General features: G+C 36.2%; 1 protein-coding gene across 5 annotated transcripts in view; it reads left to right on the plus strand.

Moving 5' to 3' along the window:
- VPS8 (VPS8 subunit of CORVET complex) overlaps positions 1–16,146 on the plus strand; it is a 139,822-nt gene that overhangs the window by 39,774 nt on the left and 83,902 nt on the right. For all 5 annotated transcript variants that reach the window (XR_009155627.1, XR_009155626.1, XM_058187348.1 and 2 more), the window contains 6 exons: positions 7,053–7,124; positions 8,982–9,101; positions 9,517–9,573; positions 10,546–10,628; positions 14,272–14,356; positions 14,682–14,780. Coding sequence is in view for 3 of the 5 variants with exons in the window: in XM_058187348.1 (XP_058043331.1) it covers positions 7,053–7,124; positions 8,982–9,101; positions 9,517–9,573; positions 10,546–10,628; positions 14,272–14,356; positions 14,682–14,780 (516 nt within the window). In the remaining 2 variants the exon portion in view is untranslated. The remainder of the gene's footprint in view (positions 1–7,052; positions 7,125–8,981; positions 9,102–9,516; positions 9,574–10,545; positions 10,629–14,271; positions 14,357–14,681; positions 14,781–16,146) is intronic.

The raw sequence follows: 16,146 nt of genomic DNA on the forward strand, positions 1-16,146 counted from the left end.
CATCTTTATCATACCTAGAGGTTGGAGAGATTGATTTTAACACATGATAGAATGCAGTTGGTGTCCTTAGGCTATCTGATCACTATATACAAGAACAGAGAAGAAACAGTCATGTTCGTTTAATTACTTTTTTTGATATTCAAGGAGAATTGGAGATATATGATTAAGGCTTAGTGATTAGAGTCTCTAAGTGCTCGAAGGAATGGAATAGAAGGATAGCATTTTTTTGGTTCTTTCATGTTAATATTCTAAATTCATTCATGAATGCACATTTTCTGTTTGATTTCCTTTCCTCTGGTCAGTATTGTCCTTTACCATGATTCCCTTTCCTGCAAGGAATTTACAGGCCAACTGACGACATTACTGTTTGCAAAACGTATATGGGTCCTTAATTGGGACAAGACAAGACAAAAAAAGGGGCTGGTTTAGCTCACGCTGGTAAAAGCCTGTTATTAAGAACACAGTAGCCTGCAATTACTGCAGGTTCGAGCCCGGCCCAAGGTTGACTCAGCCTTCCATCCTTTATAAGGTAGGTAAAATGAGGACCCAGATTGTTGGGGGGGCAATAAGTTGACTTTGTAAAAAATATACAAATAGAATGAGACTATTGCCTTATACACTGTAAGCCGCCCTGAGTCTTCGGAGAAGGGCGGGGTATAAATGTAAACAACAACAAAAAAAAAAGATAAGGGAGTCCAAAGCAGAGTTATGATGAGTAACATTGCATGAGGCACTGTGGGATGGGTCCTACTCTCCCTTGCTTACAGCTGTGACTTGCTTTGCCTTGCCCACCCCAAGGAAGGGGAATATAACATAATAATTACATTATTTCTTAATTAGCCTCTCCAGATGTGCTGTCTTTTCCAACCTCAGTAAAGGTTCTGAAAATGTGTAAATACTGTTTTTGATACCTACCTTGGGTTAGGCTCACCTATACAAGGGATCCCACTCTTCTTCATCAACAGTATTGCAATAGTTTTGACCAACATGCTGTGACTAGTATAAACATTACGGTATATGCAACCCTTTGAATGGAATGGAGAAATGAGAAAACTAGAGTTAATCATTGCTCTTGTTAATTGTTTCCAACACTGAATAGTCTCTGAGATAACTTCAGCTTCGCTTATAAGTTTATTTTTATTTATTATTTAAATTTCTATACCGCCCTTCTCCCGAAGGACTCAGGGCGGTTCACAGCCAAATAAAATACACAATAATGTTACAATATAAACACAATTAAAATACAATTAAAAAACTTATTCAATTGGGCCGAAATTAAAAATTTAGAATAAATAATAAAAACCCAATTAAAACCCATAAATTAAAAAAACTAACCCAGTCCTGCGCAGATGAATAAATGCGTTTTAAGCTCGCGACGAAAGGTCTTTCTTAATTGGAGACCATCCATTGTCACTTTGATTCAGATATAATTGTAGCTTCCTCATGAAACTTATGAACAGTATGCACTAATGAGGACAGTAAACGCAAATTCATAAAGACTATAAACTCAATTGCTAAATCCAACCCTACCTACAGTAAACTTAGATCACGTCCTGACCTATCCTTTCTACAAAGGATACGCTCTCGTGAACTTCGCACAGAACTTAAAAGAAGACAAGACAATGATGAATCCAACCTATACATCGACTACCATGCTGATTGCATAAAAAATAAAACCTGCAATCAAAAAATCACCTCCAAACCCCCCATCACCCATAACAATCAACCAGCCATCCCAGTATTCAATCAAGTACCCATCCCCCTACCTCCCATTCAACCAACCATCTTACCAGCTATCCAACCAACAGCCATCCAACCAACAATCCAACCAGTCATCCAACCAACCATCCAAACAGCCATCCAAGCAGCCATCCAAGCAGCCATCCAAACAGCCATCCAACCAGCCATCCAAACAGCCACCCAACAATCCACCCAACCAGCCATCCAAACAACCATCCATCCAAACACCCAAACTACCATCCAACCATCTATACAACCATCTATTGTCCACAACCCCCAACCTACTAACACCCAAAACTAGGTATGCACGCCCCTTACCTCTTCAACACCAATCATATCAGATCTCAAATGCAAATTGATAAATGCAAGAAGCATAGTCAACAAATTACCTGAATTTATCCTCTTATTAAACAGTGGCACATTTGATATCATTTTTGTTTGTGAAACATGGCTGAATTCATCCCTTCCTGACTCCATTATCTCAAACAAAGAATATCAAGTCTATCGATCAGATCGGGAAAACCGAAGAGGTGGTGGAGTGGCTATCTTTTACAAAAAGACACTGAATCTAAAAAATATCCAAGTAGCACATAAACTCTCTCTTCCTGAAACTATAGTATGCGACCTATCCCTTGACACTACTCTTCGATTCTTACTATGCTACAGAGCCCCCGACTATGACATTACCCACGCAAATATGCTAACCTCAATGCTAACATGGACTACCTCTTGCCCATACCCTCTTATCTTCCTGGGTGACTTAAATCTACCTCTCATTAACTGGACAACCAATGAATGTTCAACTGACCCAATCCATACTACACTATACAACGCTGTTACAAACCTAGGTCTTGAACAACTTGTAACTAACAATACAAGACTCAACAACTGCCTTGACCTCATCTTCTGCAACAATCCAAACTCAATTTACGGACTACAAATTAAATAACCTTTTCAAACAGTGACCACTGCATGATTGATTTTCGTCTCAATATCGTCCATACTTAAATCGTCATAACACCAGAACTCCCAACTACAACTTCAAGAAAGCCAATTACGACCTTATAAACAACGATCTTTCACTTCTGAACTGGCAAAATCTGTTTGCAACCTGCATAACCGCTGATGACCTCTATAGAATCTTCCTACTTGAAATCAATAGAGTCATTAAATTATATGTACCACGAATGACTACCATGTCCAAGAAAAACAAACTACCCATATCAATAAAAAAGCTTCAATCAAAAAAAATCCTCTGGAAAAGAAACAAAAAGGCTATGTTACAAACTTCAGAAACCGTTACAGAAACATATGCAACCAAATAAAAACTGAATGCACAAATTACCACACCAAGCAAGAAGAAAACCTTCTACGCACAAATTCCAATCGTGCCTTTTATAATTTTGTCAACAGTAAACTTAAAGATTCAAGATCCATCCCACCACTAAAAGATTCTAACAACAAAGAATGCAATGACGAAACAGTCAAAGCAAACCTCTTCAACATTTTCTTTGGCTCAGTTTTTGTTAACTCCGATAACACATATCCAACATTCCACAAACGAACCAGCAATGACTATGATGATTTAACTCATATAGATTTCACAGAAGACAACGTTGGTAAAGCTCTTCACAACTTAAAACCATCGCTTTCTATTGGACCTGATGGTCTATGTGCATATTTCTTAAAAAAACTTTCCATTAATATAGCTGAACCCCTAAGTATTATCTTTTTTTTATATTCAAAAAGTTTTTATTAGTCAAAAAAAAGGTTTATACAAATACATATCAGGTATGGTAAATTTTCATTTTTCTTATCTAAAATAAGAATTTTACTCAAATTTTTTAACACATACAACAGCCATATGGCAAGCAGGTAACACGAAGTAGCTAAGTTTACAAATTTTAAATACGTAATAAAGAAGGGTCAAGAATAAACAGAATATCGTACTAAAGAGAATAAGGAAAACCAACACAATCCCAAATATCTTTATCACTTCCTAGTTTTGGATCTCAGAACTCTGGGTTCAGCCTGACCCAACTCCAGGGCCGCAACAGCGGCAGCCGCTTCCGCCCCATGATCTATAACCTCCCCTTCTTCAATTCCTGGGTCATCTGATTCCAGGAGGGCTTTGTGTTCCTCCACATAGGCCGTAGCCTCCGCAATTGTACTGATTTTTTTCGTAATGCCCTCCCGGAAAATCATCAATCCCTCTGGCATCAGCCATCTGAAGCCCACTCCCTTCTGGTACAATTTGCTTGACAAAAAATAATATTTCTTTCTTTTTTCACGTACCTGTCTGGGAATCTGCCTCAGAATGGCTATCTCCTGCCCCTGTAAATCAGTGCCCCACTCCTATGTTTTCTAAGAATTTCATCTCTCGTCTCTCTTCTCACAAATTTGACATGAACCTCTCTGGGAACTGCATGCGTGCGTGCATATTGCAATTAACTCTATAAACTCGATCCACATCCCAATTCATGAAATCAACACCTCTCCCAAGAAATTCTCCCAACAATTTAGTCACAACATCTCTCAAGTCTTCTTGGTCCACTTCTTCCAAATTTTGAAACCTAAGGAAATAAGACATTTTATCCATCTGTAGTCCAAGCACAGCATTGCCTGTCGTCTCCTCTCTTTTCTGCACTGCCCGCATCTCACCCTCCAAACCTTCCACTTTCTGCTTGTTTTCTGCTGAAACTTGTTGAGTATCCTTTAAATCCTTTTGGATAGTCACAATTTCTGCTCTTATTTCATCCAATTTCTTGTCCATATTAGATAACTTTTCCAAAATTCTCTCCATCTCTCCAGCAGTTGGTCTCTGACCTTTTGCCATTAAGGAAAAAAAAAAATACAAAATCCTCAGGCAGGCACAGTATCCTTGTAATTTCCTCCGGATCCACCAGGGGGCACTCACAGGAGCAACGAGTCCAGAGTACAGTTAGTCAACCAGGAAGCCGAAGGGAAGTGATGTCATCAAAATTCTCATAGTGAAGGCGGAAGCTGGGCGCCACCACTGTTCCCCAGAAGGAGGGGGGGCCTCAAACCTTCCCTCCTAAATTTCTCCATCACCTCTTCTCTCCAGAGCTCCACAAAACCGGTAATCTTCTTATTTTAAGTTCTCCTCTCTCCAGAATAACTCGTGCTCCTTCCAACCGCAGGGGAGAAAAAACCCCCCCGCACTCCGGAGCACTCCACTCACGTTTACCGATATTCCCTTCCCTTCTCCTCCTCAATTCTTCTCCGTTCCCTGTTCACCACCAGGCTGCTGCAGTTATAAATCCAATGCCCCGGTGTCACCGGGCACAACGGCCCAGGCGACGACCAAAATAATGGCCGCGGCCTGTGGCCTCCAAACCCCGCCAAGCCTAGGACGCGCCAGCATCGGTCCCCACAGTCCTGTATGTCGGCTGGGAGACCCCTGGCGAGCCGTCCGTGCGGCAGGTGTCCTTTTCGGAACACCTGGCCCCTGAGGGCCTCGGCGGCGGCCGGATTCGGGCGCTGGAGGCAGGAGAAGCCTTCCAGACGTCCGTTGCCGCTGGACACCGGAAGTCGTCTCCCCTAAGTATTATCTTTGATAAAGCTTTCACTACCAGTTCTCTTCCCAAACTTTGGTCACTAGCCACAGTCATCCCCATCTTCAAAAAAGGAGACCCCAGCTTAGTCGAAAACTACAGACCGATCTCCCTTTGCTGCGTCACCTGCAAAGTCATGGAATCTATCATCAATCAATCCATTACCTCACACTTAGAAACTAACAACCTACTCTCCAACAAACAATTTGGTTTCAGGAAAAAGTTATCATGTAACTTACAACTTCTCCACTGCAAAACATATGGACTTCAAATCTAGATCAAGGCAAATCAATAGATGCAATCTACATAGACTTCTGCAAAGCTTTTGACTCAGTAGTACACGATAAACTTCTCCTTAAACTGACATCCTATGGCATCTCAGGACCCCTCCACAAATGGATATCTGCTTTTCTGTCTAACAGACAACAAGTGGTCAAAATTGGCAATGCTTTATCAAATCCTGTTCCTGTCAAGAGTGGCGTTCCTCAAGGCAGCGTCCTTGGACCAACACTCTTTATTCTATACATTAATGATCTTTGTGACCATATCTCAAGTAATTGTGTTCTCTTTGCTGACGATGTCAAACTATTTAACACCACAGACAACACTTCTATCATTCAAAACGACCTTGACCATCTAACCGCTTGGTCTAAAAATTGGCAGCTCCAAATTTCAACCAGCAAATGCTCAGTCTTACATATAGGAAAAAAGAACTCTAAAACTAAGTACATACTAGATGGACATTACCTTACAGACGACCCCCATCCCGTTAAAGACCTTGGAGTTTTCATGTCAAATGATCTAAGTGCCAAAGCCCACTGCAACTACATAGCAAAAAAAGCTCTAAGAGTTGTAAACCTAATTTTGCATAGCTTCTTTTCCAAAAACACCACACCACACTTTTAAACTGTATATATCTTTGTTTTTACTTTGGCTGTACACCGCCCTGAGTCCTTCGGGAGAAGGGCGGTATAAAAATTTAATAAAATAAATAAAATAAATACTAACCAGAGCATATAAAACATTTGCTAGACCAATTCTAGAATACAGCTCACCTGTTTGGAACCCTCACCACATCTCTGACATCAATACAATTGAGCGTGTCCAGAAATATTTTACAAGAAGAGTTCTCCATTCCTCTGAAAACAACAAAATACCTTATCCCACCAGACTTGAAATCCTAGGCTTAGAAAACTTGGAACTCCGTCGCCTTCGACAAGACCTAAGTTTAACTCACAGAATCATCTATTGTAATGTCCTTCCTGTCAAAGACTACTTCAGCTTTAATTGCAATAATACAAGGGCAACCAATAGATTTAAACTTAATGTAAACCGCTTTAATCTAGATTGCAGAAAATATGACTTCTGCAACAGAATCATCAGTGCTTGGAATACTTTACCTGACTCTGTGGTCTCTTCTCATAATCCTAATAGCTTTAACCAAAAACTTTCTACTATTGACCTCACCCCATTCCTAAGAGGACCATAAGGGGCGTGCATAAGCGCACAAACGTGCCTACCGTTCCTGTCCTATTGTTTTTCTTTTCTTCTTCCTATATATGTTTATATGTGTATATACTACATAATCTTTTTGTATGATGTTGTGACAAATAAATAAATAAAAATAAAGTATATTGTAACTTCTCAAGCCAAGTTTTTATTTTGAATGCTTGAATATATAAAAAATATTGCATGTGAAGTTTTGCTTTTTTCTTCCAATATTATTTTCTGATAAAGACATTTGAAGATTTTAAGAATGACAAGCAAGCTGTGGAATACCAACAGAGAATTGTGGACATATTACTCAAGGTAGATTTCCTTTGTTTTAGTGGTAAATATAGTAAAATATGTTTAAAATCTTTACTTTGAAGTACTAAAATGAAAAACATTTTCTACACGTTATTTATTCATTGTTACCTCATCATTTCTTTTCATCAAATTATTGTTTTGATTGATGAAACATGAACAAACTAATATATTCTTATAAATGCAAAATATTTAGATCAGGTGCCTCAGATCTTGCTGATCCTTACTATTAAAACTGGCATCTCCTTAAAAGAGCCATGCCTTTTTCTGCTTGATTTCAAATTCATATCATGATATCAATTATAGGTAAGCTATGGAAAAAAATGGGAGATGAAGAGCTATATATGTCACCTTGAGTTACTGAATGATAGGTGGGATATAATGTTAATAAATATAATTTTTCAGAATTTGTACAATCCAGGAAAAAGTGAGACTCTTTTAGGGAGCTGAGTACAATGATATAAGGCTATATAAGATCTGATGCAACTTTGCATAATTTGGGTCAAAATATTTTACACTTCTATAGGTAGTCCTTGAGATATGACCGGTCAGTTAATGCCACCTGGAAGTTATGACAGACCACCCCCACCCCAAGGCTACTTACGATCTGGTTTTTAAAATTACAGCTGCTGCAGCTCTCCTGCAGTCATTTGCCCTTACAACCACCCACAGGGATGCTACAATGCTTGTCTTTCCTGTCATCCCATCCTCTGGGACCCTACATGCCTAGGATCTACTCCCTACATAGCATCACCTATCACACACTTAGCTTTTGAAGCTCTCTGGATCTCGTGTTGGGGAAGGAGATCAGGCCACATGTCTGTCTTCTTTGTCCCCTTTATGTTTATGTTATCCCAAATCTCATGTTCATATTATTTCTATTCTTTCCAAGATATAGCTATTTAATATCAATATATACAGGTATATATACTTGTTTTTGCCATAACATACTGGTTACCATTTAGAATGCAAGTTGACCATAATATCTGGATCTTGGAGCATGGATGATAACTGTATGACCACTCCCTGTAATTATGTCAATATTCCCAATCTGTCATCAATTATAAATTAAAATATACAAACATAAAATATGTATTGTGGTTTTCATGAAATATGTTATTAAATTCTATAACATCATATGTTTATAATTATAATTTCTTTATTCTTTTATTATGCAGAATATATTTTGATATTATTTACATTTTATCAACATTATTATTACTTATACAATAAGTATATACTTATATAAGTAATAATAATGTTTGCAAAATGTAAATAAGTTCAAAATATATTCTGCATAATAAAGGAATAGGTATCAGAAACATGAAGTATACATTTTGATTTGTTGTAAGAATTGAGGAAATGTTGTGTTTCATAAGATAAAATGCTTCGTTGCTCCTTAGTGAGAAATGATGAGATTTCCTCCCCTATTATTCATTTCCATCACCTGCCTGCCTCTCCCCACTCTTTAGTTATTTATGGTGGTTGAATTGTTTTATAGATCGTTCAAGCAATGCCCAGTGTTATCCCACTGATAAGTTCAGAACAATGTCACTGCGACCTAGAAGATAGAAAAACACTGCTTCCTTTTAGTGATGCAGCTATATCTGCCTACAGCGATAAGCTTGGGGAACATTATCTTAGAAACCTTACGCGAATTGAAAGTTCCTTTTAAAAATTTTCACTTGATGTGTATCGGAAGATATGTTTACAATAAAGTTCTGAAAATTTTAAATTATTTTTGTACCATTTTTTTAAGTACAGTGTTGGGTTTTTTTTTGTTCTTTCCATCTGAAGAGAAGATATGTGCTAACCTAAATTCTTATGATTAATAAATGTATATATTTTTCACCCTTCTAGGTTATGGTGGAGAACTCTGATTTTACCCCATCACAAGTTGGATGCCTTTTTACTTTCCTTGCTCAACAGCTTGCTAAGCCAAACAACACATTGTTTGTGAATAGGATGCTATTTGACCAGGTAATATGAAGAACCATAATTGGCTGGAATTTTTATTCTAAAATGGGCAAAGTCTATGTTGAATTATAAAATGGTTACATGAGTGTGATGCCATCTAATTTGTAATCTGCTGTTTCAGAAAGTTTGAGATAAATTATGAAGATTTTAATGCAATGATTTTAGAAAGGATATATGGTAAACTAGGAGAGGCTGAAAAAGAATAAACACATATTGTATTGAGTTTTTGATGTTGCATTTGCATTTCACAGCATTAAGGTATTTTTGAAGCTGGGATCCTATTCCCAAATGTTGTAATGATTTGTATGTCCTTTTCTTTAGTCGGAAATGCTATAATAGATAAATTTGTAAAATGTGATACTGTGCTTGAGAAATGGAACAGAAATATGTATATAACAACATATATTTTTTTGCTCAGGTCCTTGAATTTCTCTGCAGTCCTGATGATGATTCACGACATTCTGAAAGACAGCAGGTATGAATTGTTAGGATAATATTATTCATGCTGTGAAAATGATTCATGGTTAAGAAAGAAAGATCATTACTAAAAATGACCATACTATAGAGCAGAAATGCTAAAACTAGAACTCCACACTGAGAAACAATCAGCTTCTAGAAAACTGCTAAGAGCTTATATATTTAATCAAGGCATATTAATAGTTTTCAGAATCACATAAATTGTAGCAGTTCAGATTCTTCACACCAAAACTAGAGTTTCAGTATGATCAAATATAGCCCAGAATAACACAGTCTGGTATTACATTATGATATAACATTCATAGTTTGGTTGCCACTATCATAGTTAATACTAAGAGAATGATTGTAGAAGTATGTTACATTATCATGAGGTGTACATTTCTATGTATATAATGTCATTTTTCAGATTTTTCCAAATCCCCACTACTGGAGATAATAGTGCTGGCTTATATCAGAAAAGTAGTGAATTTGGACTCAATTACTTTTTTTCTAGACTTGATTATTCAATTGAAGTTCAGGAAGGAAAAGGGGAGACATGCAGTTGTATGAGACTAGAGGGCTAAAGCATGGAATTGAGATTGTGATAAATACGGAATGTGGTTGAGAGGAAAATTATCTTCATATTATATGAAGCAGGAAAATACTCTGATCATGCTTGGGAACATGATCATGTTTAATCAACTACTCCAAAGTTATAGCTTCTCCTTGATTTCATCCTTAATCAAGATACATACTAAGAAATTATAAGTTGTCCTGAAAAATTCCAAAATTAAATTTCATGTCAGAAAGGTCTCTTCTTATGTAAATATGTATATTGCAATGAACAAGCAAAGCTTGGAAGAACATAATTTACTCCCTGGTGTCTGATGTTTGTTTCATATGTAGACATAATCTTTTATTGTAGAGGATAAATGTTGTGGGGTTTGTGAAGGATTTTAACACAATATTTATAATTATATTGTGCTAATAGGTTCTTTTAGAATTGCTTCAGGCTGGAGGTATAGTGCAGTTTGAAGAAAACAGACTCATTCAAATGGCAGAAAAAGCTGAATTGTAAGTTTCTGTGTTCCATTTCTAATTTGTTTTACTCCTTTACAACCACTCTGATAAATCCAGGATTTTTTAAAAGAAATTTTTAATTGTATTATTATAAGATACAAATAGTATTATTTTAAAACACAAATGATACATTGTATTGTTGAATACAAAGATATTTATGTTGACTGGATATTATTAATGCTTTGGTAAATTAGATAACTAAAACCTTTAAAAATTAAGCTTTATATCAACTATGAACTCCAAAATATTAATGTTAATAAACTTAGATAGTTTGCTGAGATTTTACATTAAAAACAAAACATGGCATTGACTAGGATTGTGCCACCAGTATTGGCAGTAAAATGACAGGTTTTTTTTCTGAGAATTAAGAATAATAATTGAAGTTAGAGGCTGCTTGGAGGCTTGTTCACAGTTTTGGGGAGTTAAGGGTGGAAATGGGATGTTTTGTCTTCCACTCCTATTCCCAGTTTTTATACACCTAAAAAGCTCAAAATATTAATCCCATTTATCTCCTGATACCATCATGTCACTTGAAGGTATTCTATGACAGTCAAATTGGCTAAGAGAGCATGTTTTAGACCTGGTCAATAAATCAATGTCTGCCTTTTTAACTATGTCTGAAGCCCCTTTTTATGGATGCTTACAATTATATTATTATATTAATCAACAGGTGAGTATGTATGATTTGCAATCTATCTGATTTTTATGTCAGTATTTTAACGAAAAGAATCATGCATCTCTGGCTTTCTAAAAGATATATCTGTGAGGATTATCCGTGAGGATGTTACCATATATCACATTCTTCTTCTTATAATTTCATTTTCTTATTGTTGGGATGGAATCTTTTGCTTCTTTAACTTGATCCAAATTGAGGCTGAAATCCTTTATCTGCAGAAGATAAATAGAACCAGAAGGGAAAAAAAATACATGAGGTGGTTGCTTGGCAACTGCTTTCAGCTGTGAAATCTGTGTTCATCCTCATTGCCTTGTCACTGCAGATGCACTTCAGTACTTAGCACACTATATTGTATAAAATTGTGGCCATGAGATTAAATTTCTGGTGATTACAACTTGACCTACATCTTACTTCTCCAGATGTTGAAACAGTCTCGGTCTGTTACCTTTAAGATTTGTTTTTATAACTGATTCTATTATCAGGCTGCTGGGAAATCATAGCAACATTTATGCTCTAAGAGATTAAAATATCTGAACAAGTTTGTCTGATTAACTCCCTACCCAAGTGCTTTTTTACAATAGTAAATAGCTTAATATAAGCTGGAAAATGACATGGGTTCAGCTCTATATTCACAAAGAAATTGGTCTTTCCAATTATCCTTTCCATAGTATTTCATTGTATAAGCTAACAAGAGTTATTTTACCTATATCCATTTAGCAATTCTATTTATAATCAGTTTTAATATTTTTACATGATACATTTTATTTATTTGATTTTTATCCTGCCATATCTTTATAAATAACTCAAGAAGGCCAATATTGCTAATTCTCTTCCTCTTCCTGTTTTCCCCACAACAACAACAACCCTGTGAGGTGAGTTGACTGAGAAAAAAACTAGCCCAAGATCACCGACCTGACTTTCATGCCTAAAGCAGGACTAGAACTCGGTTTCCTAGTTTCTAGGCCAGCCCCTTATTCACTACTCCAAACTTGCTTGTTATTTATATCATATTCATGGTATTTTATTTATATTGCATAAGCCAATTAATCAAGGAAATTAATGGCTGTTTATGTTACAGTTAAGTTTTCTAAACCTTTATATATCCCCAAAATAAATATAAACTATAAACTAAAAGTGCTCTTAAACCCTTACTAGAGTGCTGGAATTCCATCAGTAATCTGACCATAAATTTCCATTATCAGTGAAATGAAAGAGCATTTGTAACTCTTTTGCCTATTAAAAACCCAAAGCTCACTGAAGCAATGCCTTTATTATAGTAAGCAAACTTTTACAAAATCTCTGCTTTGCAGTTTCAGGCAGTTCAAGTTAGGAAAACAAAAGGGGAAGAATGATTATTTATAAATCTATTTGTCCTGTATTATTTTACAAGGCTTACTTCTGCTCATAGCTGACTGAACAGTTTGTATAACTCATTCTGTAATTAGGTTAAAATTGTACAATAACCATAAAATAGACACACCCCATCAAATTTTTAGCGCCAGTCAGAATACTTAAACATTTTCTCACCTAAAAGAATGATCCATTTCATCCTTCACATACTGAAACTGCCAAGTTTTAATGACTTTATAGAAATGAAAACCCGAAGGATAGTATGATCGCTAGGAAGATGCTATATCAGAGACAGGAAGCTGCACAGTGAAAGCCAGATCCCACAGGGACATAATCTTTTAGATGTTAATGAGTGGCAGAATCCACTAGAAATTGGCAGTTCTGAAGATGCTGATTACATTATCAGATAGCATTAGAGAACCTCTAGGAAAGTGTGTACGTTTCATCAAGTACGGAATATTGTCAGATTAAAGTGAAAGTTCTTCCAAAATTTACTGTTAAAAAAAAAGCAAGCAAATATTTGATCCTCATCCACTGTTTGAAAATAGAAATTCCAGTTGTTAAATGAATTCTGTAGAGAGGCGTAAAGTGCTGAGAGACAATTTCTGGACCCTTTGAAACTATTTTTAATCCTGCAGTACTGTGACCTCCAGTGTGATCTGAGCTTCATTTAAATCCTATTAATTCCTATTTTGGTTGAACAAATAATGCAAAAAATTGTATGATCTCATGTCTTTAGCATGGATTTGAGTTGCTAATATAAAACATTTGTTGTTCTCTTTGGATCAAGCTTGTCTCCTCTTTTTTATTTATTTTTATAATTTTGGTACTAGTGTGACTTTAAATATTCCTGACTTGACTGTTTAAATACTGCATGTAATTCATGTAATAAAATTCTAGTGCTAGCTGAACTCTCTTTAATTTTCTCCAGTGTTAAGTAACTAAGCTTCTTCAGGTCACAAAGACAATTAACTGATATTTCCAGCAAAAAAAGAAGGTAAAATAGATACTGTAGTTAACTTCAAAAAAAAAAAAAAGTGAAGATATGAACAGCAACCCTGTATATGAAGCACCTGAGATTAGGTAAAGGAAACACGTGTGATTCCCCTCCTCCCCTTTCACTATCAGGTTCAATATCACTGATTTAGAAGGCTTTGTTTTTTCATAAGATAATTTTTTGATTTTTTAAAAAAATGATAGGCAATACATTTATCAAGTATGACATTAAAAATTGCTGGCACAGCTCAAGGTAATCTATTTATTAGTTTGTCTAATATCACTTGTGCCTTCATGTCAGTGTTGACTTCTGGGACTGCTTGGATAAGTTTTCTTGGCAAGGTGTTTTCTGAAGTGGCTTGCTTGCTAGGGCTGAGAGAGAATAACTGCCCAAGGTTACCCAGCTGTCTGTGCCTAAAGTGGGACTAGAATTCATGTCTCCAGTTTATTGCCTAGTACCTTAACCACTACACCAAACTGATTCCATGTTTAATAAGCAATAAAATAATAACATCGAATATTATGATAGGAAAAACAGGAGATGTTTTATAAAACTGCTCTTTTTTAAGGATGCTTATGTCTAAAAAGCACTTAACTATAATTCTTTTATTTCAGTTACCAAATCTGTGAATTTATGTATGAACGGGAACATCGCTATGATAGGATAATTGATTGCTACTTGCATGATCCCTTGAGAAAGGTAAACACGACATGGTACAAGTTATAGAAGAAAATTCAGATGAAATCTATTTAATTTTTCAGCAGCTTTTCTATATTTTGGGAGGATGGAGAAACTTGCTTTTTAAAAATAGATTTTTATATAAAAATATGCTAAAATGCAATATTGGCGAACGTTAAAATGGTACATAAATGATATATTTTCAGTGCTTTCTTGCTTTATTAATGATACATTTTCAGCGCTATGTTTCAGCATGTAATATATGAGGATCAATCATTTAATTTGAAAATAATATTTCTGTAATATATTTTTCTTTTTTGTAACCTTTCCCATATATTTCTTAAAGGAAGAAGTTTTCTCCTATATCCACAATATTCTTTCCATTCCTGGGTATAGTACAGAAGAAAAGCAATCTGTGTGGCAGAAAACTATGAAACATATTGAGGTATGTATGTCTTAAATAAGATGATTATATGTCTTAAATTCTATATGTAGTAATACTGTATAGCTGATATATCCTAATAAATTAATATAAGTGAAAACAGAATAAGACCATATTTATAATATTTAAATTAATTTTGTCTCTAAATGGAATTGATCTGATTAAGAATAATTATTTCTGAGGATAGAAAGCTTCATGCATTAACTGACAAAGTTAATTAGATACTTTGGTTTGTCAGATCAGTCACTATACAGAATAGTTTAAAAGCATTTGTAATCAAATATCCACAGATGAACAAGATCATTTTTAATGGAATTTCAAGATTCACTATAAAAAGCCATGGTTCATCTTTCTCTGTTGTTTTTATTCTGAAAGTCTCCTCAATATCCACATTTAGTGTTACTATGAAGACACTGAATGAGTGGTGGTTACAACTGGACTTCAAAGCTTCGACTGTTCCAGCACCCTTGCAATCACATGGTTATTATCTGGGTGCTTGGCAACCAGCTCACTTGACAGTTGCAGCATCTCAAGGTCACTCAATCAAAATTTGTGACCTTCACTGCCAGCTTCTAATAAGGAAAAAAACAACAGGGAAGGTTGCAAGTCACCCCCACCAGCTTCCTTGCACTTGCACCATGCCTCTCCTGCCACACCTTAGACACCCTCCCTTTGCTGCACCAGCCACTCCACATGCCTTGCTGTATTTATGCTGTACCTCCCTCACCATTTGAGTACCCTCACACATCTTCACTCACCCAGGAGCAACCACCCCAAACTATGCTAAGTGCTCCATCTCTTCTACCATTCACATACTCTCTCCCACCTAGCAATTGCTAACCAAGTTCCACCGTGCTCACAGCACATTACCCCGTCACTCACTTACCCTCAGATATTTTCCCCAAGCCTTGCTGCACTTTTGCTGTACCTCCCCTGCCTTTCTCACACCTTCATATCGTCTATTCCACCCAACAGCAGCTACCCAACTCCTGCCTCCATACCGGGGGTGAAATGTTCCCAGTTCGGACCGGATCACCTGATCTGGTAGTGATGGCGGCAGGTGGTTCAGAAAACCAGTAGCAAAAATCCCTGCCCCCCTCCAATGCCCAGCTGAGCCGCGCGATCATCAAATGCTTTTTAAAAAAAAACTTTTAAAAGCATTTTTTCTTCAGCCGAAAAAATGCTTTTAAAAGTAAAAAAAAAAGTTTGGCCAACTTTTTTTTCTTTTTTAACTTTTAAAAGCATTTTTTCTACAACCTCTTCAGATGAAGAGGTTGTAGGAGAAATGCTTTTAAAAGGTTCTGGCATCAGGCAACTCAGCTGGGATCGTCAGAACCCTTTAAAAGCATTTTTTACAACCTCTTTGGCC

Source organism: Ahaetulla prasina, chromosome 6 (genome assembly GCF_028640845.1).
Source record: "Ahaetulla prasina isolate Xishuangbanna chromosome 6, ASM2864084v1, whole genome shotgun sequence".
Classification (NCBI taxonomy): Eukaryota; Metazoa; Chordata; class Lepidosauria; order Squamata; family Colubridae; genus Ahaetulla; species Ahaetulla prasina.